The 27,697-nt window shown below is 41.4% G+C and overlaps 1 protein-coding gene across 1 annotated transcript; it reads left to right on the top strand.

The window, feature by feature from the left end:
* The first annotated feature begins 1,142 nt into the window (after positions 1-1,142).
* On the top strand, positions 1,143-27,084 carry KLHL6 (kelch like family member 6). The gene is made up of 7 exons (XM_020803053.3): positions 1,143-2,921; positions 7,391-7,556; positions 13,346-13,795; positions 16,563-16,800; positions 17,325-17,527; positions 25,831-26,044; positions 26,344-27,084. The coding sequence occupies exons 1-7, from the start codon at positions 2,659-2,661 to the stop codon at positions 26,643-26,645; spliced, it is 1,836 nt and encodes a 611-aa protein (XP_020658712.3). The 5' UTR covers positions 1,143-2,658; the 3' UTR covers positions 26,646-27,084.
* The last annotated feature ends 613 nt before the right edge of the window (positions 27,085-27,697 follow it).

Genomic DNA, 27,697 nt, shown 5'->3' with positions numbered 1-27,697 from the left:
AGCTTCCCAGCCGTGATCATAATCTAATCAAAAAAGAGATGGTTATCCTGTTGCAAGAGGTGCTGTCTGGGAACTTTCTTCAAAGCAGCTGCAACATGTTGTGGCTTCTCACGTGAATCTTTCCAGTCATGTGGAAAGTTTCTGCACCAGCGCCAGGTATTCGTGGAGGTAGCAAGCAGAGGCATGGAAACTCTCCAGCCGCTTCAGATCTGTATGGCAAACTGTATTAGTTTTTATGGCAGCCGACTGTTACTTCATAGATAGCATCCCAGGATGTAATAAAGCTGCTTTAGCTGCAGTATAGATCCTAGCAGATCTTCTCCCACCTTTCTGCTGCTGTTAATACAGTGAAAGTAATGAATCCATGGTTCCATCCTCACTCTTACATAGCTAGCTTTCTTGGCTACAGATCGCAGAATACTCTACCTAGCATGAGTCCTCATCAGGTTAAAACATGGGCAGCTTCCCCACAAGACTTTTTATCTTGTAGTGACCCTGCCTCCTTCACAGAATTTTTATTTATTTATTTATTTATTTATTTATTTATTTATTTATTTATTTATTTATTTATTTATTCGTTTATTCGTTTATTCGTTTATTCATTCATTCATTCATTCATTCATTCATTTATTCATTTATTTATTTAACTTATATGCCGCCCACACTACCCGAAGGTCTCTGGGCGGCTTATAGCATTTAAAATACAATAAAAAGACAAAATAAAAGGGCAAAATAATTAAAATGCAATTAAAATGTATATTCTAAAAATTGACATCAGACCCACAGCTGATATTATTTCAGTTAAAAGCCTTCTGGAACAGAAAGGTTTTGACCTGGTGCTGAAATGTCATCAGCATTGGCGCCAGACGAATCTCAGTTGGGAGGGCATTCCATAGTCTGGGGGCAGCTGCCGAAAAGGCCCTTTCTCTACAAGCCCTCCCTCTTACCTCCTTCAGGGATGGCTCTTTCAAAAGGGTCCCCTGGGTGTTTTTTTAATTTTAATTTTAAGGGTGTCCAGATGCAAATGTCTTTCCTTTGTAACCATGTAATGTTTTTCCGTGTTGTCTTCTGCTTTTTTAAAAAAATATACACCGGTGACACATTCTTTACTTGCACATTCTACATGGGGGTACCTCTGGAAAGTGTTCAGAGACTTCAGTGAGTCCAAAACATGGTACTGTAGTCAGATTGCTAACTGGGGCTGGTCACAGAGATCACATTACCCTTGTTACAGTAGCTCCACTGGCTTCCGATCCATTTCTGGGCACAATTCAAAGTGCTGGTTTTAATTTATAAAGCCATAAACAGCTTGGGTCCAAGCTATTTCAAGGACTGTATCTTCCTTTATAAACATGTGAGGGTGCTAATATTCTTTCTTTCATTCTTGTCATCTTCACAGATATGTTTGGTATAGACATTGGAGAGGGCCTTCTCTGTCATTGCTCCCAGACTTTGGAGCTCCCCTCCACTGGAGGCCAGGCTGTCCTTCCGCACGCAGGCAAAGACCTTTTTCTTCAGACAAGCTTTGTCTTAGTTACTGGCTGCCTGAATAGGTTTTTAAGTGCATTATTACACCTTACTGTTTTGAATGTGTTTTTGGTGTTGCTTTTATTTACTAGTTTTTAGTATGGCATTCGTTGGATCCTTTTTAACATGCATACTGTATGCTTACATTTTTTAAAGCTTTAAATGTTGTCTTTCAATGATGTACGCCACTTGGGGGCCTTTTTAAGGAGAAAGGTGACATAAAAATATTTTAAATAAATTAATAAATAAATCTTCTGTATCTCCCTGCAACTGTCTGGGCTTTGCATTGAGAACACTGGCATTTCACACTTAGGAAACATTGCATGCTATATAGTAACTGTTACCCTTTGATTATTGTACCATATTAGAGTTTACACCTATCAGCATGAACCTAAATTGAGAAATGAAAATCTTGGGTGGTCAGTTTTGTTTTGTTTTTAATTTCCAGGCTGTGTTAGCTGTGTTATAGCAAAAACAACAAAGGGTTTTAAGGTGTCCCACCTTTAAAAAAAAACCCAACACACTTTATTTGGCATAATTGTGCATTTTAAATGTATAAGGATAGTCAGTACAGGCTTCTTAAAAGAAATACTGTTGAGATTTAAAAACTGGTGTATAGTGAGGAAGAATACTTATTAGTTCCAAGGTGATTGCCAGTTATTCCCATAGAAGACTCTAATAACGGTGATATTCATTTTTGCTGTATGCGCTCAAGCTGTTTTGCTGAAGAGGCTTAATGTAACCCAAAGATGCTTCTCTCATGTTGGTCAAGGATATCTAGATAGGTTACACTGCAAAACTATGATTTTAGAATATTTAGCCTTTGAAATTGATTATAAGATGTACATCTTCGAAGGCGTCTTAAAGTCTTCAGTTGGCATACTAAAACTGCTTGAAATATGCAAGATTAAAAGAAAACACAACCCCTTGACTGGTTTTGCTTGTGTTAACAGGATGAGAAAGTGCAAGACTTCCTGTTATGTGTGTGTGACAGCTGTAGATAAGTGGGGAGGCCCAAACAGGAAACCCGCCTTGCTTCTGCAGCGTGACTTGTCTGAAGCTCAGGAAGCATCTTATATTGAAGTATTAATGGCATGATATGCTGCCGCTGTTGCTGCTGCTGACCAAAACATGGGAGACATGGTGAAGGAGAACCTGGAGGAGGAATCTCAGTTGGCTTTGGAAAATGAAGGTTCCAAGAATCTAGGAGAGCTTGTGGAAGTCTCGAACAATGAAAGGGTTAAATTCGATGACACTGGCCTATCCATGGTGCTGCAAAATGGCTTGGAGAACCTCCGGCTTGAAAACTCTCTCACAGACGTTACCTTGTGTGTGGATGGCATGAATTTTTCCTGCCATCGTGTGGTCCTTGCAGCAGCAAGCAATTACTTTAGGTAAGGGTGATACTTAAGCTCAAATCCTTTTCTATTGGCATGCAGAAAGATAATAACTGAAACTGAGGCAGGTGAGATGGAAAAGTAAATATTCTGAACACTTCGTCTTACCTTCCCAATGCTCTACGTGCTGCCCTGAGACAGGCCAATTTTGCTGTTTAATTATTATAAAATTAAATGTTATAACTGTCATACCATCTATGTTCTAAGGCCATAGAGACATCAGGTAAGAATGCTAGGTAGCTTTATTTTTTCCTGTATGAAATCTGGATAATAATGGTTTCCCAAACACCTTCTTTGTCAAAGACAATATGTTGAAAAGGGGGTCAAAAAGGGAGAAAGAAATGTGTTTAGCTTCCTATTTTTTATTATTATTTTAAAAAGCTGATCTGATAAAGTCTTTCATACGTGCTGCCAAAATCAGGAAAGTGGCAAAGTTTCTTCCAGGAGAAATCTTTTCATCTATGATTGACATGCAAAACTGACATGTACCAAAAGATGGCAAACTGTGAACTTTATGGGTAAGCATTCCTGCAATCTATGTCAAACACCTGTAAAGATGTTTGTGCAATCAAGCATTTGTCTGGTCAAGACGGTTAGCACCCTGTTAAATAAACACATTTTTTTGCATGCTACCTGCTCCTCCTGTTTAGAGGGATGCTTTATATTGCCTTTTATCCATATACCCCACAGCTGCCTTAAGAGATACTGTAGTTTCACGATTCCAGCAGCAAAGCGGGACTTAGACTTGGTGACTTCTAAGACCAGTTCTGAATGTAGAGGTCTATGATTCCAAAACAGAAAAATCTAGAAGGAAGATTTTTTTTGTTCTGTATCATAGAAAAACATACAGTATAGAAAGCATCAGTTCTGAATAAAAAGGTGAAGGAAAGTGAACATATTGTGAGAATCAGATGTTCTACTCTCATGTTAACAATGATTATTCAGGAAAGTTAAGATTGCTTTTATCATAACTCTTTTTTTCTTGAGAAGAAAATAAATCTAGAATTCTTTAGAAATTTTTACCATATTTCTCACTGGACAGGGGATGAACACATGTGTTGCATAACAGAGGAGACAAGATAGAGAGACCCTTTCAGCACCATATAGGACAAAGGCCAGGGATAGAGCAGCAGTCTATCAGCAGCACTTTCTGAGATAAACCTTGAAAGGAATGATTAGAACTGGAACCATACAATACCTTCCTAGCCAGACGGCCCAGAAATATATCATTTTCAGTGGTTGTGGGTACCACTGGGAGTCCTAGGAGAATCAATATGGCCACAATTATCTGCCTTGCTTTTTTAAGTTGCCCACCAGAACAAACACAGGATAAAAGTCAGGTTTAAAAGGATGAATAAAGTAAGAAATATCAGAATTTGGGCTACCACACTGTGCTAGAATGTTCTCCAGATATATTCTAAGTAAGCCTTCTATTAATCTTGTAACATCCCACCCCCCACAATCTGTGTCTGTGTGTAAGTAAAATATTCATTATATTATACCCATATTAAAGACTGAGTTTTGCCTAAGGCTCCTTATAAAAGTACAAGCCTGAGCTCAGGACTTTCAAATCTCTGCACATGTTCTTCATTGCAGTAGGTATTCATGTAGGAATCTTTTGAATTCCCAGATCCTATATTTATTTTCTTTCCCAGATGCTTGCTTTTCTTATATGACATTCCGATGCTCCGCTAATGAACATCAATAGGTTTCAGGGGCTTGTGGATCAACCGGCCAGATGAAGGAAACCTGTGACGTAATTTTCCCCAGTGTAATATCGTGATATTACGTTTAGTCTTTTCTTTTGAAGACAAAGTTTTCTAAATATTTGGAATGTGCCCCTTCTTTTGGAAAAGCAAGGTTCTTGCAAATTCATGTTCAGTACTAAGAATTAATAATTAATTCAGTATCAGCCTTCAGACATAAGCTGCAGCAATTAGATGACCAATTAAAAGTAAATTCTATTACATTAAAAACCCCTAATTAAATAAGCAACAGATATTTTTAGCAAGCTAGCTTTTTTGTTACCAATACCTACAAAAATAAGGGAGGGTGGGTGAGTTCCAAGTCACGAGTTGAGTTGGAGCCTCGTGGCGCAGTGGTCAAACTGCTGTACTGCAACTAAAACTGTGCTCACGACCTGGGGTTCGATCCCAGGTAGCGGCTCAAGGTTGACTCAGCCTTCTATCCTTCCGAGTTCGGTAAAATGAGTACCCAGCTCACTGGGGGGACAATGTGTAGCCTGCATAATTAACTTGTAAACCGCCCAGAGAGTGCTTGAAGCGCTATGGGGCAGTATATAAGCAGCACACTTTGCTTTGCTTTGGAGTCATTGAACCCTCCCTCCAAGTCAAGTCTGAGCCAAACTTTTGATGTGACTTAAGTCTGACTTGACAGTGACTTCCATAACTCCAGTCCCCACCCCTAGTGTACTGTATGTTTTATTTAGATCTTGATGTATATATGTGTGTATACCCGTATTTTTCGCTCCATAAGACGCACCTTTCCATAAGACGCACCAATTTTTTAGGAGAAGAAAACAGGAAAATATAATCTGTTTTCTTCGCTCCATAAGACGCACAGACTTTCCACCCCCCTGTTTTGTGGGAAAAAAGTGCGTCTTATGGTGCGAAAAATACGGTATATGGCAAAACAAATGCTATTCTGAATCACTCTCATATTGATTTAATTTTTCATTTATTCCAGAAGGAGTTATTGTTTGTGGAGGAAGACATTTGATAAGCCTTTCTCTGGGCCAATTCAATGAGTGTATCCTGTCCTTTATGTCCATGGACCTGCTCTATCACTAGGAACCTCTATAAATGTGTTCTAAAAATGAGTTGTTATAGTAGCCTCTAGGTCTTATTTCTAATTTTTGTGTTCTCCAGTTTGTTGCCGTAGGGCTGTTCTGGTTCATCACACCTACATCAGAGGACATAAGCACAAAATTAAATCTATCTGCTTAACTGACAGGCTTAATGGTACCTGATGTACATGTGTGCACGATTAACCAATAAATAAATAAATAAATAAATAAAAGTTTATTTTATTTAAAACTATTAAGTTTACTCATATGCAAATAGATGAAAAGGGCGATAATTATAGTTAAGACTTGTTTGATTGGGTAACTTACAAAATGGATGTGGATGCCCTATAAGCAAAAGCTCATGGAGTTTTGGGTGTATTTACTCAAGACAAAACATGATTAAGAGGCAGTAAGTGAAAAAATATTTGAAATTGGCAACATCACTCATTTCTTTCTCTGTGTCTAATAAGTAATATTTACTCATTACTTTCATTATTTTTGACGACTAAAACACTTCAAGTGCTATTTTGAGGGAATTTCCAACTCCCTCTCCCAAATAGTTTCAGGCCATTGTCTTACTTTTTTTTATAGGGTACAGTTTGCTTAACAGCAGAATAGACTGTCTCCATATTTTGTCACATTTTGGTCAGCTTTCAAAATATATCTATTTCAGCAGGCCTTTACTGCACTAATTAGTTGTTTTGATGCTGCATTTTGTGTCATTTGCAATCTGAAAATACATAGCGTGAGATACAATAGCCCACAGTTATACACACAAGGACTAGCAAAATGAATTAATAGCCAGAGACAGCCCCTTGTTTGAACAAAAGGAGTGCTTCACCCCAAGGTTTTGAGGTGAGGTGGCCCCTGCTTGAACCATAAGCTACCTGTTAAAAGCATTTGTTTAACAATAGAATGTTCAGACTAATAGGATGCTGCATTTTAATACAGTGGTGCCTCGCAAGGCGAATTTAATTCGTTCCGCGGTTAATGTTGTCTTGCGAAAAATTCATCTTGCGAAACGCGTTTTCCCATAGGAATGCATTGAAATCTAATTAATGCGTTCCTATGGGCAAAAAAAAGTCAGAACAAAGTCAAATTTGGTTTACAAACGGTTTATTAAGTGCTCTTTAAAGCCATACATATTGTGCAGATGATTTCAAAAATTTCAATCAAAAAACTGTAACTTTTTAAACATCATAGAAAAACATTTAAAAATCAGCAAACATGAGGCAGGAACAAAAAACGGAAAACATTTGTCTTGCGAAGCACGGCCATAGGAACATTCATCTTGCAAGACATCAACCCCATCACCAAAACCATTCGCCTTGCGAGTTTTTTGTCCTGCGAGGCATTTGTCTTGCGAGGCACCACTGTATAGTTATGCTGAGCTGAGATGGTGCCGTCTGTTTTACAGATCACTTTGAGGATTTAAATGTTTCCATTGATCATTTTTACTTTACAATTTTGTTTTCACCTGATCTACACTGTCATCCAATTCAAAGATTTTAAAATAGAAAGCCAGGAAAAATACATTATACCTCTCTGTATGTGAATGTATTTCACAGTCAGTACTAATGGCGTTGTTTCCAGAACCTATTTCAGAAAGACAGGTCTTTCTAGATTTCTTGTAACAAATAACCTCCTTTTTCTCCTTCAGGGCAATGTTTTGCAATGATTTAAAAGAAAAATATGAAGAAAAAATAGTAATTAAGGGAGTTGATGCAGAAACAATGCAGATTCTGTTGGATTACACGTACACAAGCAAAATGCTGATCACTAAGGAAAATGTGCAGAAAGTCTTGGAAGCCGCCAGCCTCTTTCAGGTTAGTGAATGCTTCTAGCACATGGAAAAATACATAAGACCAGTTCACACACAACATTAAGTCATGGACCAGAACTTGGAAAATTAAAAAGTTATGACTCACCAGTGCAGTTCGAAGCCAGCTCTAGATTTAAACAAAGAAGGTTAGTTACTATTATGGTAACTCTTTACTTTTTCATTTCTGAAAAAAACATTAAAACATTTGCTTTTAATTATTTAACAAAAAAATCACCAGAATGCTACAGAGCATTGGCCTGTGGTACAAAATATTCTTTTCTGTCAATGCCATCTTGTAACATCAACATCCACAAGACAACATGAGGCAGCATCAGAAGTGCAGCACGGCTCAGAGCTTGAACCATGCGATATTTCTCCTCCACCACTTAGTAACCTCCGCTACCCATCAATGAAACTTCCGCTACCCATCCATGAAGCAGGCAACTTTTAAAGTTAAAATTAAACCACAAGTGGGATGAAAATGCCTCACATTTGGAATCCGTTCGAATCGTAATGTAATGTAATGATACTTTTATTATTGAATAGAGGTATTAATTGCAAGTAACTATGTGAAACTCTATTTCCAAGCTCTGCCATGGACCAAATGGACTTGGTTTCTGAACCAAATGCTTCTGATTGCTACTTGTAATTTTAGTGCAAGTGTGACCAATTGGTAGGTGTTTTGGCTAGTCTAAATTTTAGTAGAAAATTCTTCACCTTGGCTGCCTCATGGATTCTTAAGTTGTTATTCAATTAATGCAACATTCATGTCAGTTTCAGAAATGAGATGCAATGTAAATCTCGACGTACTGTACTTGAAGAGAAGAACCTGCCTCCTGTTGACTAGAACAGGACTTACTTGCAAATAAGTATACACAGCATTGCGCCTTCAATTGTTTTCTGCATTTTCCACATCCAGAGCCATCTTCAAATGTGAGGGGGCTGGACATGGTATTCACCCCTTGGTCCCATTGCCCATGCCAGTTCCACCTCTGTTGTTAGGCAGACTGCCTGCTAGCTTGTGATGTGCCTTTCTGCTGTGTTGTGGTGAAGCCAGGGCTCTTATGGTTGAAGCCCCAGGACTTTCTAGGTAACAGTGACTGTGATATTATCTGCCATCTGCCTCAAGCTTCCCTGTTTACCTTGGGATTTGATGCAGTTCTTACAGTAGCAAGGAGATAAATGGATTTTCCCATGAACAGTTTATTGTTGCAAGCTGTCTCTGTTGTATTGTGAAGTTTTTGAAGGTTGTTTGTTCTTGAATGAGCAACTATGGGTCGCTTTAATACCAATTCCTCTGACCCCTCCTTCAGTTGTGCCCACAAATAATGTTCTCCTTTTTGCAAACATCTTTTTTCATTCCACATTAAGGGGGGTTGCACCACCACCACCTCTAATGGGTCTTCTAAATGGGATAACAGTTCAAATTTATTTACAAGAAGTATATCCAACACACCCTTTATGTCAGGTTTTAGTGACATTTCGCTCCAGTAATTTACAGGTTGTTCCAAGAGTGCAGGTGGGAGTGTTGATGTGCACTTGCCAAAACATGGATGTTGATCCCATGAATTCTTTTTCACTCATTATTTGGGGACAATACCTATTGTCATACTGTATCTCTCCTTCCTTCCTTCCTTCCTTCCTTCCTTCCTTCCTTCCTTCCTTCCTTCCTTCCTTCCTTCCTTCCTTCCTTCCTTCCTTCCTTCCTTCCTTCCTTCCTTCCTTCCTTCCTTCCTTCCTTCCTTCCATGCACCTTGGCTATCTTGGACCCATGGTTTCTCAATGGCTTATCTCTCTAACTTCATCATTATCTCTTCTCTAACTTCATCATCCTTTCCTCCTTTTCACCCCACTATAAGGGTTTAACTAATGGCTTTTTATTTTGTACCTTCTCTACTTCTTCCTTTGGTAATATAAATGCTACCCATCCACCCATCCACAGATCTTCTAAAGCTATTGTCTTCTTCCCATCCTACTCCTTTCTCTCCTCATATTCACCCTTTTGACTGTTTTCTGTCCTTCTGCCTCTCTATTTTCCTGGTCCTTTCCATCTCTCATTTCTATGGTTCATTTACTATTCCAGCCTGTTTTCCCACTATTTCCCAGTATTCTGTGGTTGTGATCTCTTCTTGTCCTTCTTTCCCTTCAGGGCTGCAAGCCCTAGTATCATAGTCTATGTCCAATTCCAACATTCCTATATCCATTGGGAAACTGAACATCATTAATCCCATGGTGATCATTCCATGGCGGTTCACCTCTGGGAAGATCTAAAGTCTTGCCATCCATCTCACAGCAACTAAGAGTCAACAGCTTTACAAAATACCTGCACATTACTTGTTAATATCAACTGATGCAGCTGCCTGCATTTTTGGATTCTCCTATAAGAAGGGATAGCTATGGGAACTGTCATTAGCATGTGCACTTCCAAATTTACTGACTGATTGGAATCCAACTCCTACATGTAAGGGATCACCATCACAGCTGTCTGAATAATACTACTCCTGCCTCAAAATGTTTCTGTTGGGGTGAGAGCAGTTCTGTTAAGAGGGTTTGGCAGACAAACTGTTCAGCAGCAATGATGACCAGAGCATTAGATCTACATGTGTACAGTACCTTCCTTACTGCTGCCATTTTGATTCTGTCTGATCTGTGTTGATGGGGCTGATGTAATTGGGACCAACTAAAATATCACAAAATAACAAGTAAGCTTTCAAAACCTTGAGCTCATTTTTGAGTTTACCTGCAACTGTGTGGTTTTCTTAAGCGGTTCCAGTTAAAATTATGACAATCCTGTTGTTTTGGGATATTGTCTTGTTTTGTTTTAGGTGTTTATTTTATTTTACAGTTGAATACAACAGGTCCCTATAATTTTTGTCCCATTAAGTAGTAGTTTCTATTTTGAAGGACTAGAATCCCCATATGTCAGATATAGCAGGGTGTCAATAGGTGATGAGGATGATATACACAGAGGACGTTAAACCTTTGTTTCATTAACCATTGGCACACATGTTTCTTTTAAAAACAGGAACTGAGTGGTTTAAAGGCAAAGTCTGTTATCTTTCAGTTTTCATAAGTCACCTAAATGTGTCAACAACAGGACACGGCTCTGAGCACAAGATTCAGCTGAAAATACTTTAATAATCTACAAACTCTCTAAAACTGTGTTTCTGGTTTTTCACTTCTCTTTTCTCATTAATTATTTTTTTAAAAACCATGCTGTGCTTTAGTCAGTTCTGAAGAGAGGTGTTATAAAAACACCAAACTGTTGTGGGGTTTCCTCTACACTCTGGGGAGAAACTGCTCAGCTACTGTTATTTCTCACAACCTTTCTCACCTGGGCACCCTGTAATAAGTTATACCACAACTCCCCACCATCTAGAGTCACAGTCGTTGGCCATGCTGCCTAGGGTTGAGGAGATCTGTAGTCATCATATCTGAATGGCACCCAGTTGGGGAACGTAATCCAATGTCTTTAGATGAGCATTTAAGAAAGAGTTGAAAACCAAGCTGTGATATCTCTAAGTGCTGAATATTAGATCTTTCTAGGTCAGACTGATCTCCCTCAATGCTTAATATTATTAGCTTTTCACTCCTAACTTTAAAGGCTGAATGATATGTGCTCCCAAATAGAAAAAGAAAGAGCACTCTGCTTAAAAAGACAGGATTTAAAGTACTGCCAGTCAAGGTTTTTAATATGGAGTTGCTGTGTCTCATTCATTGGGAGGGGGGCAGAAGGCATCAAGATCTAGTCATTTTCTACTTACAATATTTGTGTGTTTTCCCACCACTTCTTCCATGCTTTCCACTCCCTATAGGCAGTTCATAAAAGAAGAAAGATAGAATAGCTGCACAGAACTGTTTGACTGGAAATGTTAGGAGATTATCCGACAGCTTGAGTCTCTGCGTCAAAACTGATGACCTGGCAACCTTGAGCACAATAGCATAGAAGGCATAACACAAGCCAGAACAATGTGATATTCCATGTTCACCATTTAGTGAGGCCACTCCCCTGTAACTATGAAATTAATGGTGACTTTTGAAAGTTACTGTTAAATACAGAAAGAATGAGTCTGTTCCCAAGTTATATTTATAATGTAATTTAGTTACCTGTTAGTTATTGGGGAAAGGAATTAATTATAAGTGGGACGTGGTGGCGCTGTGGGCTAAACTGCAGAAGCCTGTGCTGCAGGGTCAGAAGACCAGCAGTCATAAGATTGAATCCACGTGACGGAGTGATTTTTATTTATTTATTTATTTATTTGATTTTTACCCCGCCCCTCTAGACCATGAGCTCCCGTTGCTTGTCCCAGCTCCCACCAACCTAGCGGTTCGAAAGCATGCAAATGCAAGTAGATAAATAGGGACCACCTCAATGAGACGGCAAGGGCGTTCCGTGTCTAGTCACGCTGGCCACGTGGCAATGGAAACTGTCTTCGGACAAGCGCTGGCTCTATGACTTGAAAACGGGATGAGCACGGCCCCCTAAAGTCGGACACGACTGAACTAAAAATGTCAAGGGGAACCTTTACCTTTAACCTACAGTGGATCCTCTACTTACAGAATTAATCCATATTGGAATGGTGGCTGCAAGTCGAAAAGTCTGTAGGTCGAATCTCCATTGACCTACAATGCATTGAAAACCGATTAATCCCATAACTGGCAGTTTTTATTCTATTTTTGTTCCATTTTGGTTTTTTTTCTGGTCTGTAAGTTGATTCTCCGTCTGCAAGTCGAATCTAAATTTTGCGGCCAGAGAAGTCTGTAACTCGAAAAGTCTGTAAGTCGAGCTGTCTGTAAGTCGGGGGTCCACTGTATTATTCTATGTGGTTAATGGGTTACTTGCAATTAATTCCTTTCCTTTGCCTCCTGTTTCAGTTTCCATTGGAATCCTTACTTTTTAGTGCCTGCTGTTGTCACCTTGCCTCTAATAGCATTAGACTATCCATTTGTCTTTTGTCCTTGTATTGTTGTTTTGTTTTGAGGGAGATACAGATATATTTGCATTAGAGTCATGTCTATGAAGAGAAAAGTTCTCACCATGTACTGCTTCCTCATCAGCTGTCATCCCAGTCAGACAGTCTTGAAATGTAACTATGTAACCCACCCAAATGGATTTATGTGCAGTACTGGTATTCTTTCACATTGCACCAATGTGGAAGAGTAATTTTCAAGGCAAAAGGCCATTCTTTCACTTTTCCCTGTACATCACTGGCTGCTTCTGAAGATGTTTATCATGCTTGTAACCTTCCAATGTACAAACCAGTAAGCTGCATCTTTTGCTGTTATAAGATTGTTAACTTCTGAGAGAGAGAAATGTTCCAAGCTAATAACTGTCAGTGGATTTAGAAGATGTCTTCTCTCAAGTGGTGAAAGATGTCCACTTGTGATAGCACATAGTTTGTCTCAGTGGCATAGTTTGTATGTGGTGTGTTTTGTGTTGTGATTGATCATTGGAAGTAATACATGCTTAATTTGCAAATTTGATTGTTAAAGCAAATAATTATAACATGGCATAAAATGACATTGTATTGTAATTATGCCAGTATGAATCTTTAGAATTGTGATACTTCATACATTAGCATAATATAAAATAGGCTGCCTGTCTTGCAGAGGAGATCAGAGGCAAACCTGCTCAACTAACCTGGCAATACATAATAAAAATGACATTTGAACATTTTACACCAAGCAGCACCACTGACTGCTTCCTTATTTTCTGAAAAGTTTTCAAAGGCTGTAAAATCCATAAAGGCATGTGTACATATAACTTTTATGTGCTTCATCTTATACTTGCAGTTTTTGCGGATGGTAGATGCTTGCTCCAACTTCCTCATTGAAGCTCTTCAGCCGGAAAACTGTGTTGGAATCTTGCGATTGGCTGATACCCATTCACTTGATAAACTGAAGCAGCAGGTCAAAAACTACATTATTCAGAATTTTACCCAAGTGCTGAACTATGACGAATTCTTAGAGTTGCCTGCAGACATCTTGTATTGCATGCTGAAGAGCGATGACCTCTGTGTCACCGAAGAAGCTCAAGTGTTTGAGACAGTTGTCAACTGGGTACATTTCAAAATGGCAGAAAGACTCCCTCTCTTGCCCTATGTTCTAGAGGGTGTCCGGTTGCCCCTTCTGGACCCTTGGTATTTTGTAGAGACGGTAGAAGCCAATTCACTCATCAGGCAGTGCCCTGACGTTTTCCCTCTCCTTCAAGAAGCCAGAATGTACCATTTATCAGGGAATGAGGTGAGTTTTAAAACACTAAGAATATTAAGAGAGAATACTTGCATCGGTCACATCACTTCTTCACAGCTATTTGTTCCGCAGTCAGTTTTCTGCTGCTATCCTGTTTCCTTCATGTGGCAGATTGTCATTCTAACTTGGGGACAACTTAATTTCCTAAATGGCCTTGGGTTCCTTCAAGCTCTGTAGTAAAAAATCCCCAGAGAGTTGGTGTGTTTTTTTTCTGTAGGAAAACCAATAGATATTCATATAGCAATGCAAATACTGTAGAAGTGCACGTCATCACATGGCTTTCATTGTTCAGTGTCCAATAATTTTTGAAAGTATCTCATAGGTATACGGCCCTGTTCCAGTGTTATACTATTTACTTTAGTTAACATGTGTGGAGGGAAGCAATTGGCCTCCCCACCACCCAGTCTTTGCTTTCCATGTGTGGAGAGCTACATTCTGAAAAGAGTCTCCTCTGTGCAGAACTCCTCTGCACGTGGAGCCGTCATTCTCTACAGAAGAAGGAAGACAATGTGGGGTAGGGTTAGCACACTCCTCTTGTGCTGACATCTATAGTGAAGGCCCAGAAGGTGGAGCACGAAGGATATCTCTCAGTGAATAGTTTTCTCTAACAAGTTCTGGAAATCAACTGACACATTTTATACTCCTGAACCATGATTACTGCTACCACCCTTCATCCTGTGTCATAATGCTCTCCTTCTTGTGTGGTAACTTAAAGCAAGTAACATAATACTTTCCTGGGTCTATATATGCTTACATACACAGACATAAATGTGGACTTCACAGAACATGCATGGAATATAGAAGATTACATTACTGTGTCAGACTTCTGGTCTATATGGCACTGTATTGTTAACACTGACTGGCAGAGGCTCTCCAGATTTCAGACAGGATTCTTTCTTTAGTCTTTCCTGGAGATCACTAGTGTTTGTGGGTGATCTCCCATCAAAGCACTAGTCCAGCTTACCTCCCTGATTCTGCTTAGTTTTTAGCATGAGATCAAGTGAAGTGTGGTATGATGGTACATGCATCTGTTGAAGTGGATATTAATCAGTGAGAGGCTCTAGAGTTCTACAAGACTCTTTTATTCTTTTTCAGGTATGATTCCAATTTAAATAAATGGCAATTAGGTTGCAACCCTCCCCCCTCCGTTTTGTTAGAATAGATTTGGGGATCGAAAGAAGCAGTATGTTTTAGATAGAGATTTGGGAGTTTTTATTGAAAAAGTAAGGTTCGAGATATGTTATTGGTAGTAGCTTGATTGTAAATGATGAAAGTATGCTGAAGAATCAAGAAACATGAGAATACAAAAAGGAAAAGGTATTTCATACTACTTTATTTTCCCTAGTAAAAAATAAATACTGTAAATAAATGATGTACTGGTTTTATATCATACCTACATTAATAATTTGACTCTTTTAGTTTTAATAGTAAAAAAAAAATCAAGGTAACATAACAGTAAATTATTTAAAGGATTTGTTACAGTCTCTAGGCAGCGGTTTAGACTTCTGTTGCCTCAGATGGGAAGGAGAAACAGAGTTGGGTGTCATTAGTTTTATGTATAGCATATACTTAGGGACAGTATAGAGATCTGTGAAACCCCACAAAGCTGGAGGCAGAGCGTTAGCTCCCCAGCATGAACTTCTGGATATGATCTCCCAGGATGTAGTGCTCCTGAAACCTAACCTTATCAGTCAGTACAAAACTCAATGAAAGTCAGACTAACCATTAAGGGGAATGCATATTCCCTATTATTCACTTTCATCCTTCAATGGCATTTCCTTAGACATATGTGTCTTAGCAAACAAACTAGTGCATTAAGCTTGTGTAAACCTTCCAATGGCCAATTGCAAAACAAAATATACTCCATGCATGATACATAGGTGAAGAAATCCATATTCTACAGCAAGTTAATGACTGTCACTACTTGGACAGTCTTAAAATGACTGTCACTATTTGGCTCTCTTAAAAAAAAACAAATGCACAAAAAACATATGATAAATGTGTCATCTAGTTTGACCCTGAGTGGTCTAGGAGAATTAGTATGGTTGTACAGTGTCACCCATGACTGCTTGCTAAATTGCTAGGAACCCACCCAATCACTGTTCCTCAAAATGGGAAGTTATTGAGTAACCAGTTGCTAATTGGCTTGACAAAAATCATCTGAGGTTGCGGAAGGTTTTCTTCAAGACAATCTTGTCTAACAGTGGCTTCCAGAACAACTGAATTTTACTTTCAGTGGCTAGACCAGATCTGGGCAAAGTGTGGCCCTCCAGATGTTGCTGAACTGCAAATCCCAACACTCCTCACTATTGGCTGTGTGGGCTAGGATTGCTGGGAGTTGCAGTTCAGCAACATCCAGAGGGCCACATTTTGCCCAGGCCTGGGCTAGACCAATGGTTCCCAAATTTGAGTCTTAATGTTCTTGGAGTATAACTCCCAGGAATCATGGCCAGCACAGCTAGCGGTGAAGGCTCCTGGGAGTTGCCATCCAAGAACATCTGGGGACCCAAGGTTGAGCTAGACTGTTTTCCATGAGTTTTACAGAGCTAAGCACAATTGTTTTATGGGACCTTAATGTTTTGAAATAGATGCATTTCCTTACAACCATGCCTTTCTTAGAAACTGCAGCAAGAGTCTGAACTTGTGTAGATACAGTAGTCCTTGCCGAAGGTCTTAGGGGATTCATTTGCTGGAGGGAAGGTGGTCTTTTGTAATGATATCATACAACAGAGATCTGCTTAATGTTTGCTTTATTTAGATCATTTCAGAAAGAACAAAACCCAGGATGCATGAATTCCAGTCAGAGGTCTTTATGATCATAGGTGGCTGCACAAAGGATGAAAAATTTGTGGCAGAAGTAACATGTCTTGATCCTTTGAGGCGCAGTCGTTTGGAAGTGGCAAAATTACCAAACACGGAACAAGAAACAGAGAGTGAGAATAAAAAGTGGGTGGAATTTGCCTGCGTTACGTTAAAAAATGAAGTCTATATATCAGGTAAGGAACATGTAGATGGTTGTTGTGGATGTTCATGGAAATAAATGAGCATAATCTGTGGTCCCTAAAAAGATAATCTCTCAATGGCAATGCACAGAAGCTCAGGTCCAGCTCTGTACAATGTGCTACATTCCCCTCCCCTCAATTTTTAAGAAACAATAATTGCACTGGGTCTTGCACTCTTAAAAGAGAATATTGACAACTGGATATAAAGGTACTTCCTTAAATGACTTGAGATTGAGCAAAAATCAAGAGATTTAAAGAACGAAGCTTTAAATCTCTTGATTTCTGCAAATACATAGTCCATATCCAGCTGCATACAGCTAAAGATAATGCACTGAAATTGTTAGTTTGGTAAAACAAATAAAATTCTCAGGGTTCTAATGAGAGTCTGTAGGCTAGATGAACAAAAATGCTGTAAGGGATGCCTCCTAGTAGGTTATGTTTTTGGTCTGACTATGCACGACTTTAAGAAAAAATTCTGGAGGTTTGGTTCTACGTTTAATATGTTCCATATATTGCAGGAGGAAAAGAGACGCAACATGAAGTCTGGAAATATAATTCATCCATCAACAAATGGATTCAAATTGAATATTTGAATGTTGGAAGATGGAGACACAAAATGGCTGTGCTTGGTGGCAAAGTGTATGTGCTTGGTGGTTTTGATGGTATACAGCGAATCAACAGTGTCGAAACCTATGATTGTTTTCACAACTGTTGGTCAGAGGTAAAGCACACATGTACTTTCAATGAAAGTGGAAACAAGACTAAAAAAGATGACTATCAGGTGTTAGTGCGTAGGCAAATGGTGATTTCACACATGATACCACAAATGTTTTTAGGGTTGGGGTTTTTTAAAACTGGAATTTCTATGTAATGCAGTGTAAAGTTAGCCAGAAAATATATTTTATTTTCAAATGGCATTTTCTTTCCACATTATCACCTTTACTTGTGGATACACATTTATGGTCCAAAGTGGGCAATACAATTAATATGTTATTAGAATCAGAGTTCCATTAAGAGGAAAAGACTATCTCATTATTCTAACACAAGCTTGCCTAAACTTATATTGGCAAATTAGCCTGCTTTTCTTTTATAATTTTTTCAGTGGGAGATAAAAATGCTTTATCAGACTGTTCAGGCACATAACTCTGAAAGATCTGCATGTCTGAAGGGACAACATGGTAAGAAGAGGAAATACAGATGTCTGATCTGACCCTATATGGGTGGTAATTTATTCATGCTGACTTGGGAGCAAATCTCATTGAACTCTATAGGATTTACTTCAGTGCAGTGTGTGTTGAATTGTATTATAGAAGGCAATTTTAGCTTCACATGTTCAGATATATAATGCATCGAGATGGGCAGGAGGTAGATATGGACCTACTGGAAGATTTCTGTTTTTTTGCAATCAGATCTGCTAGGATTTCTTATTCCTGTTTGTTTAATAACCGCATAAACAGACTCCCTAAATTTTTACTGCTGAATTTAAGAAACCTAGGAGGAAATTATCAGGATGAATTAGGTATTTGTGTGACAATGAACTCCAGGTATTCCAAACAAATTCCTAGTTTTAGCAGCCCTTCATTCTAAGTGTCCTGTGTTTTGCACTTGCCTCCTGTTCACAATGATGTTCTAAACAAAGCTGATCCCAGAAGTCTGAAGCCATCCCATTTTTTTTCAGCACACTTGATAGTGGATATTAAATAGTCTACAGCAGAGATGGGCATGAACTAAACTACAAACCAAAAAACCCACAAACCAGGCTGGTTCATGGTTCGATATGTGCAAGCCATTTTGCTGAAATGAAATGAAGCACTATTTCCCCCCCACCCCACTCGGCACTTTGTTTTGCTTTGGCAAAATGGATTCCCCCTCAACCTCTTGCTGCAGCTCCCATTGCCTCCTTACCTGGTCCTGCCACCTACTCCTCTTCCTTCTCCTCCACCGCCATCTTCTGAAACAGCCCGGCTTCCCTTCTGGGAGCCAGGCTATCTGTCTCTGCGTATGCATCCACCTGTCAGCTGATAGGCATGAACGTGTGCAGAGAAAGCAGACCCAGATTTTGGAAGGGATGCCAGACCACTGTCTCTGAAGATGGTGCTGGTGAAGAAGGAAGAGGAGGCGGGGCGGAGGGAGTAGCAGGTAGGGAGGCGACGGGGGCAGTGCTAAGGGGGCAGGTGAGTGGCAGAGGGGTTGGAGGCATTAGGTTCCCCTCTCCCCTGACATGCACCTGAAAAATGAACCACAAACCAGTTCATATTTCTGGAGTTCAGGGTGGTTCATAGTTTCTAGGTAGCCACAAACACCCCGATTTGTCATTTTTCCAGTTCATGTCTAGTCAACAGAGATGTTAGGCAATTTGCTCAATTTATACTCAAACAATTTTGTCACTGAGCAATTTCTCCTCAATTTATTATTTGTTACACTTTTATCCTGCTTTTCCTCTGTTTAACCCAAGACATTATACATGGCTCTCCTCCTCCACACTTAATCCTCAAAAGAGGCCTCTGAGGATGGCTGGAGAGGGAGAATATGGCTGGCTGAAGGTCACCGAGTCAGTTAATGGCTGAGTGTGGCTTTGGACCCAGGTCTCCTAAGTCCCAGTCTACCCTCTACACCACCCTGGCTCTCTTCTTGTTCCTCTTTCCAGCTGTCCACTATTCTTATTTTTGTTCAGTCAATGGCATGAGCAGTCTTGTTAAAAAAAGTGCAGGAAGAGATTTGGATTGCGGCAATTGTAGGAGAAGAAAAAGTGTTTAATTCTTTGCTGTCTTATGTGGACCCACTCCAGATTAGACTGTATCAGTTGTGTGATTGATATCACATTTACTTTGCCCCTAAAATGATCTATCAGCATCTGAATCTTAACATGGAACACATTGTTGGAGTCGTAGATCAGTATCCACTGATTCACATATCTGCTGCTTGATAATCCTAAATAAATTTCCCCAGAAATATGTATTTATATGTATTTCCAGGGTGTATTTACCAGAACTGGCCACTAGAATGATCCAGAGACTATGCAATGTGTAGTGTTGATTATTTCTGAATATTGTGGTACCCACAGGGTGAGGTTTGGATCCACTTGGTCATTTTATATCCCTGGCCAAGTCACTGTTTCAGAGCTCATCATATCTTTTAGGGTTGTGGCTAGGATAACATGAATAAGCCAGTGTATACTGTCCCAAGCTTCTTGGAGAAAGCTGGACATAAAAAATGTCCTTAGAAAAAAATTAATAAAACACAATGCATTATTTAGCCTCTGAAAACCACAATAGTTCCATTTGCCTTTTCACTTAACAATGACAGTCTCATCCTTCCTTGTTTTCTCCTTAGGCTCCTGTTTGTTCATGTCCTTTTTTTCTCACTCCCACATTAAGTGTGTTGCCAAACCTGGAGGGCTTTTTCTTCTTAAGATTAGAAACATTCCTTCTGATTCAACTGAAAACTAAATTATACTTTACTGAACACAAAGCCTGCAATTTAGAGTCATGTTCTTTTTACATTCAGGTAAGCGTGAGCTGCCACTAATTAAGATCAGGACCATTGTATGAATCTGGTGGAGTTGTAACTCTCTCCCCCCCCCCAAGCTTATTTTCTTCTCCCCAAATTGTTCACAACCAATGTGGGAGGGCTGAAAGGGGACAGAGAATTCCTTTATCAGTGGAAGCCCCTCCCTCATTTCTTCTTCATGGTCTCTGTGAATGCACACTAATGGGTTAATCTGTGCCTGCGCAGAACAGTCTCAGAATCTTCTAGAGCTCAAGCACATGGTGCCGGGACCTCCCACACGCTACCCATAACCCCACCCCAGCACCAAATGCCTCAGTTCAGTTTCTGCCACCGCTGCTGCAGCTTCTCGGATCGGAGCTACCATGTTCATGGTTTTTTCTCTCTTCTTCTACTTCTTCGACCTCCCGGTTTTCAACCCTTGGACTGTTCTGATGTTGCTTCAGACTTGTGAGTTGGCAAAAAGAAGAAAACTGTGTTATTTCTTTGGATTGGTGAAGCAGATTTATCAGGCCCTTTCAAGTGGTGCTCTTCATGCTCCAACAAAATCACCTTACTGGACGGCCATTCCCAGTGCATATTTTGCCTGGGAGAAGAGCACCAGCTGGCTGTGTGTTCAGCTTGTAAGAGCTTTATGAAGCCAGCATTAAAACCAAGGCTCCAACACCTTCTCTCTTTTCTTTGTGAAAAGTCCCTGTGTCTGGTTCGGGACCCAACCATGGATCTGCCACAAGCTCCCCCTTCTGAGACATCTTTGGTGGCAGCCCACTCACTTAAGTTGGTGAAAAAGAGGACAAAGGTGTCTTCCTCGGGCTTGAGGTTGACTGCTTCAGCATCAGTCTTGAGGCCGGCTTCAACATCAGTGTCGAAGAAAAAGAAAAGGTCTTCTGGGAAGCTGTCTGGGGCTCCGGCTGAGACCCTTCCATCGCCACCATCTTTGGCCCATGCTCAGCATGCGCCGTATGCCTCAGCATACCATTGGGAGATGAGGATATGCCTCCTCTGAGACCGGTGACTGCAGCATCTCCGGACTTGTGTTTCTCTTCAGATTGGGTGGATGCCTTGGTGGAGGTACAGCTTGAGGCGTCTGCCAGCCCTTCCTCAATACTGGGCTCGGCATTAAGATGGCTATCTCCTTCTCCATCTGCTTCATTAGCAGCTGAGATACTGAGGAAAAAGAAACAGAAGGCCAGGCACTTGGAGCCTGTGGATGAGCACGAGGGGTTCTGATATCGACTACCTACACTGGAGTCATATCCATCTTTCCGGGCTTACCTGTTGATCCTCAGAACCCAGCTCCTTATGGCGCTGAGCTTTCTTTTTGGCACTGTTGGTGGCTGCAGTATTATGGGCAGTACTCACCTTCGCCCTCACCACCTTGACATCTGAGATATTATGGTGATTTTAGCTATTGGGAAGACGAATATCCACAAGTGCTGGCTTGGCGTAGGGGCATTAAGAGGCTGGGGCTGGAGGAGCCTCCATCACCTGTCCCCTCGAGGACCCATCGTGTGCCACTGGCTGGGTTGGTTTGACCTCAACAGGATATGGCCTCTGCCCAGCCAGAATCACCAGAGAGGCCTACACCGGCAACTACAGGTGACTATCTCGCCCAGCCCAACCCTTATTGGCCAGTTTGGGCCTGACATCTGGTTTCCCAGTCTCCAGACCGGGAGGATGAGTCTGAATCAGGCTCGGAGGTTTCAGATGATGACATCGAGAAAGAATCTCCTCCTAATGTCCCCACACCTGGGTCAGATGTGGCAGAGAGCCACCCTTCATCTCCTTCAGAGGACTACACAGCCTATTCACCCCTTATTCGCAGAATTGCAAAAGTAATGGACTTGACAAAATTGTACAACCTGCAGAGGAGGAGGTGGACAAGGTTTACAAAGATATTACGCAGGACCAGTCTCCTCCCCTCTGCCTTGCCTTCATCTCCTCACTCCTCAAATTAGTGAGGGAGCCATAGAATAAGCCCTCTGCATCAGGTCAAATATCTAGGAGAGTGGAGACTCATGGCAACAATATGGACTTTCTGTCCAAGCACCCGTTGCCTAATTCTTCTTTAATGGATGCCACTCAGAATAGGGCAAGGAATAGGTCGGCATCTATGCCTAATAATAAGGAGGGCAGGAAGTTGGACATTCTGGGTTGCAGAATCTACTCTTTGGTGTCCTTTGTCCTTAGAGTGGCAAATTATTCCGCTGCAATGGGGGCGTACCATGTCATATTTGGAATACTGCCTTGCCAGTGTTTACAAGCTGCCCCAGAGGAGCTCAGGGCCTCAGGCCTTGATTGCCACCAGGAGGTTATGACCTTAGCAAGGCAAGAGAGAATTGCAGCCAGGCACATAGTAGATGCTGCATCAAAACAAATAACTACGGCAGTGACTCTTCACCGCCATGCCTGGTTGCGCTCGGCTGGAATATCTGAAGATGCGACGTCCAGGGTTGAAGACCTACCCTTTGATGGGGTAGGTCTCTTTGATGAAAAGACTGATGAGATCCTGAACAACCTCCTCAAACTGCACAAGACAGCCAGGGCTTACAGTAACCAGCAGAGCCACCCAAGAAATTCCTGGCATCAGTCCTTCTCTTACTGGCCTTATCCTGATTGTCAGAAGCCACAGGCCTCTGGTTTTTCTTCAGGTCCATCCTGACAACAGACTGGCAGGCAGTGGCTGCACCAGCAGGTTCGCTGCCCGGACCAGAGGCCCAAGCAGAGCCTTTAACTCCATCGGCCCACCAGCAACTCTTCATCACCTCTGATTCCTGGCTTCTCACCATTATTGTCTCAGGATATGCTATTGAATTTGACTCTCCACCTTACACAGGGTTATTTAGGGACACCACCCTCTCACCTCCGTTGGTAGAGGAAGTGGCTTTTCTGCTACAGAAAGATGCCATTGTCCAGACTCACAACCCGGATTTCGCAGTTAGCTTCCCCCCCCCCCCCGCTACTTTACAATCCCGAAGAAGGACATCCATCTTGGACCTCCATCTCTTGAATTCCTCTATCATGCCCTGATGCTTTAGGGTGGTCTCTCTGAATGGTACCATCCAGATGTTGAGCCTTGGAGACTGGTTTTCAGTCATAGACCTCAGTGATGCCTATTTCCATATCAGCATTTGGCGTGAACATCGACATTACTTGTGGTTCTCCCTCAAGGGTGTGATCTACGAATTCAAGGCACTCCCCTTTGGGCTGTTTACTGCACCATGGGTGTTCACAAAGTTTTTGGCCCTGGTGGCAGCTTATCTTCACTTACATGGTATTACGGTGTTCCCATACCTTGATGATTGGTTGCTGGTGGCGCCATCTTGTTCTCTATTGGACAAAGACATCCTTCGCCTTGTCCCTTTTGTCTGTTCTTGGGCTCCAGGTCAACCAAGAGAAGTCCACCCTGTGACCCACCCAGAGGCTCTCGTACATTGGGGCAATGCTAGATGCCTCTTGTGATTTGGCATTCCTCTCAGAGGACAGGATATAAAAAATCCAGCTAATGGTGGCACTTTTTCTCCCAGGAGCCAGAGTGACAGCTCTTCAGGTGCAGCATCTCTTAGGCCTTATGATTTCCACTACAGCTGTAGTTCAGCATGCCAGTCTGAAGATGAGGTTCTTGCAGGCCTGGTACCTGTCACCTTTCGACCCGTTGCAGGATCCTCCAATCAAACCACTTGTGGTCACAGCAAAACTGGTGGCACAGTTGATGTGGTGGATGTTGCATCCAAACTTGCTGGTAGGAAGATCTTTTGGTCCTTTGACATGAGCTGGCTAACATGCCTTTACTGTGCACTGTAAGGGCACTTTCAACTAGAGCTGTCACATCCTCCACAGCCTTCCTGAGAGGAGTTGACTTGGCAGACATCTGTAAAGCAGCTACATGGGCCACACCATCTACCTTTGTGGCTCGCTATCACTTGGATGTCTGGGCCAAGGTGGAGGCTGCGATGGGCTGTGCCGTCCTGGCATCTGTGCTTCCGTGACGTCCCTCCCCCTGGTAAGTCAGCTTGTTAGTCACCCATTAGTGTGCATTCACAGAGACCACGAAGAAGAAAAAGTGTTTACTTACCTGTAACTCTGGTTCTTTGAGTGATCATCTGTGAATTCACACGTCCCACCCTTCCTCCCCGCTAGCCGTCATGTGTGCCTTGTTGCATGCTGCCGAGCGGTGGACTGTTCTTCGGAACTGAGGCACTTGATGCTGGGGCAGGGTTATAGGTAGCATGTGGGAGGTCCTGGCACCATGTGCTTGAGCTCTAGAAGATTCCGAGGCTGCTCTGCGAGGGCACAGATTAACCCATTAGTGTGAATTCACAGATGACCACTCGAAGAACCAGAGTTACATGTAAGTAACCTCTTTTTTCCTAGCATGCCTGCAGGATGGAAGAATGTAAGACAAAAAATGTTTAGGTAAAGATTTAAATCTCTACTACTTGCATGTGATGGCCATGTATGCTTATATGAATGTAAAAATGAAAAGGAACTTGATCCACTATATATGTAGTGGATGCCATTTAGTGCTGCCTGTCTTTGATACTGCACTGAACAAGGGCTAATGAATTGATACTGACTCCTGACAAAACAGATACCTTGTTAGGGAAAGGTGTTTCACTCCTGATTAGGGGATAATTTACCAAGTATCGATGGGATTATGCTGTCCCTAAAAAACAAGATTTGCAACTTGGATATAATCCTGTATCCGGCACTTTCTATGGAACATCAAAATTCAGCTGTGATCAGGAATGTCTTTTCCCACCTTAGTCAGATTACCCAGTTGCGCTCTTGTCTGGATGAAAAAACCCTGAAGATATCGATCCACGTGCTGGTAATCTTGAGACTAGACTATTGCAATGTGTATTTCAAAGGCCCCTGTGTGGGGCTTCCTTTGAATATGGTACAGAAGCTTCAGCAGGTCCAGACTGCATCAGCCAGGTTAATTTTGGGGGCTAGGAGGTTCAGTCACATCTCCCCAGTCCTGGCTCATCTGCACTGCTTCCCTGTTAGCTTCTGTGCCAGGTTTAAGGATATGACATACAAAGCCCTTAATGGTTTGGGACCTCGTTACCTGTTGAAGCATCTCACCCCAATAATATCTATCTGGCAAACCTGTTCCTCTCAGGCCTCATTACTGAGGGTGTCTACCTCAGGAGAAGTAAGGAAAACCTAAATTAGAAATTGAGCAATTTCATCAGTGGCACTTTGTGGAACTGCACAACAGGATTTCAGTCATTGTGTTGTTTAGCTATGAAACTCTGGCTTGGCTTCTCCTTTCTCATCTCAGAGTCAGATCACAATTTAAGACAAATGTGTATTTCCTTCTCTTACAACTTTTCCTTTCCAAGCATACAACAGGCCTGGGACATCAGATCTGCTTCCAGAGCTATGCTATCTCCTAGCTGACAAATTAGAAAACAGAAGTGTACTAATGTGCCCAAAGAAGACAATGCAGAAAATAAAGATTAATCTTGAACATGTTTCTGAATGATTTTGTTTTGCTTGGAATTAATACAGGCAGCTCCGCTCTTGCTGAGTGTGAGCTCATTTGGGGCAGCCACTTGCAAGAAGAAACTCTATGTGATTGGAGGAGGACCCAATGGAAAGTTGGCAACCGACAAAACACAGTGTTATGACCCAGCTATCAACCACTGGAGCATAAAAGCACCCATGCCTGTTGAAGCAAAATGTGTCAACGCTGCAAGCTTCCATGACCACATATATGTTGTGGGTAGGTACAGCATCAGTTCTCTCACAGGGATTGCAATTTTATACATTTTTGTCACCTTGTTCTTTTGATGAATGATCTCTGCTTCCCCAGGATCTAGGGATGTCTGTCAACCATTCCCAGAATACTCCAGCTAGCATGGCTACTAGTCATGCTGACTGAGAAGTTCTTGAATTGTAGTCTAAGATGAGTAATACTTCCTGGCTTGCAAATTTGACACCAACCAGTTGGACTTTAGGTTGACTGTTCGATTAAGAAACAAGTTTTGAGAAGATTCATTTGCTTTTTCCCCCCAATTCCAGGTGGGGCCATGAGGGCCATCTACTCTTATAGCCCCCTCATGGACACATGGTGCCTGGTAACACAGCTAAGTCAAGAACGAGCAAGTTGTGGGATTGCACCTTGCAACAACAAGCTGTTCATCACTGGAGGTCGAGATGAGAAGAATGAAGTCATTGCCACAGTGTTATGCTGGGATGCAGAGACACAGAAACTGACAGAGGAGTGTGTCCTGCCCAGAGGAGTCTCCCATCATGGGAGTGTCACTCTGCGGAAATCCTACACATACATCCGGAGAATAGTACCTGGGGCAGTCTCTGTCTAACTCTTGAAGAAGACCCCAGAGAAGAAGAAAAGGATTGGTAACCATGAAATACCTCATTTCCCCACAGGTTTTGAATGGACCCGCTGGGATGAAACTACTGGGCTATCACAGTCTTGGCAAGACAACTTTGTATATTTGATGAACTTCCTTCCATAGGACACATGCCTTAAATTATCTTCATATCTAGACTAGGCTATTTATTGATTTGCAGTACCAACTAGTGAGAAACTGAACTGGTAAGATGCTCTGTACTTAGCAAAGTAGAGTTCTGTGAGTTGCAGTCTGGGGGGGGGGGAGAGAAAGAGAGAGAGAGAGAGAGAGAGAGAGAGAGAGATGTCGCTTTGGATTTTTCTATTGCTAGCCACTTTGGACATTGTTGTACTGAGGAGCTGGATACAAATATGTTAAATAAATAAAATGCATATTTGTTGTTTTGAAAGTTCTCTTTTCATTTCTATAGCAAAACATGAGATTAAAGAATAAATAGTTACATCCTCTTCATCAGAAGATGAAATGGTAGCAGTTGGGTGGAAGGTACAGCAGCCAATTGTGGGCAGAGCCAAGGGGACAGATTGCTTCTGTTTACTGCTGCTTTTCTCCTCTCCTCTTCCCCACTTCCCTCCACTCACATGGATTCTGAAGCAGAGTGTTCAGCAGAGCTCTGTCCTTCCAGATTTTGGAAAGCAGAAGTGGGCTGGCTAGTTGCAGCCTGAAGGTGAAGTGAAGCATTGCCACAATTTACCCTAATGAACCAGCCTGCACAGAAAATAAGTTTGTTAAAGGAAAGGAAGTCCATGAAACAGAAGGGAAGAATAAAAGAAGAAGGGCCAGAACTTAGCAAACGAGCACTTGCTTTGCAGGCCAAAGATCCTAAATCCAACCCCTCTAATTGCAGAGAGAGCTAGACAAGTCCTCTCCTAAAATCATGGAGAGGTTTAGTCACTCCACATGCACCTTGATGAGTTAGATGGACCAATATTTTCTAAGCAAGAAGAGAGCCTAGAAACTATGAGAAGGATGGGTGAACTAGATGGAGTGGAAAGTTAGCAGGA

This window comes from Pogona vitticeps, chromosome 3, assembly GCF_051106095.1.
Source record: "Pogona vitticeps strain Pit_001003342236 chromosome 3, PviZW2.1, whole genome shotgun sequence".
Classification (NCBI taxonomy): Eukaryota; Metazoa; Chordata; class Lepidosauria; order Squamata; family Agamidae; genus Pogona; species Pogona vitticeps.
This window is presented reverse-complemented; position numbering and strand designations above follow the sequence as displayed.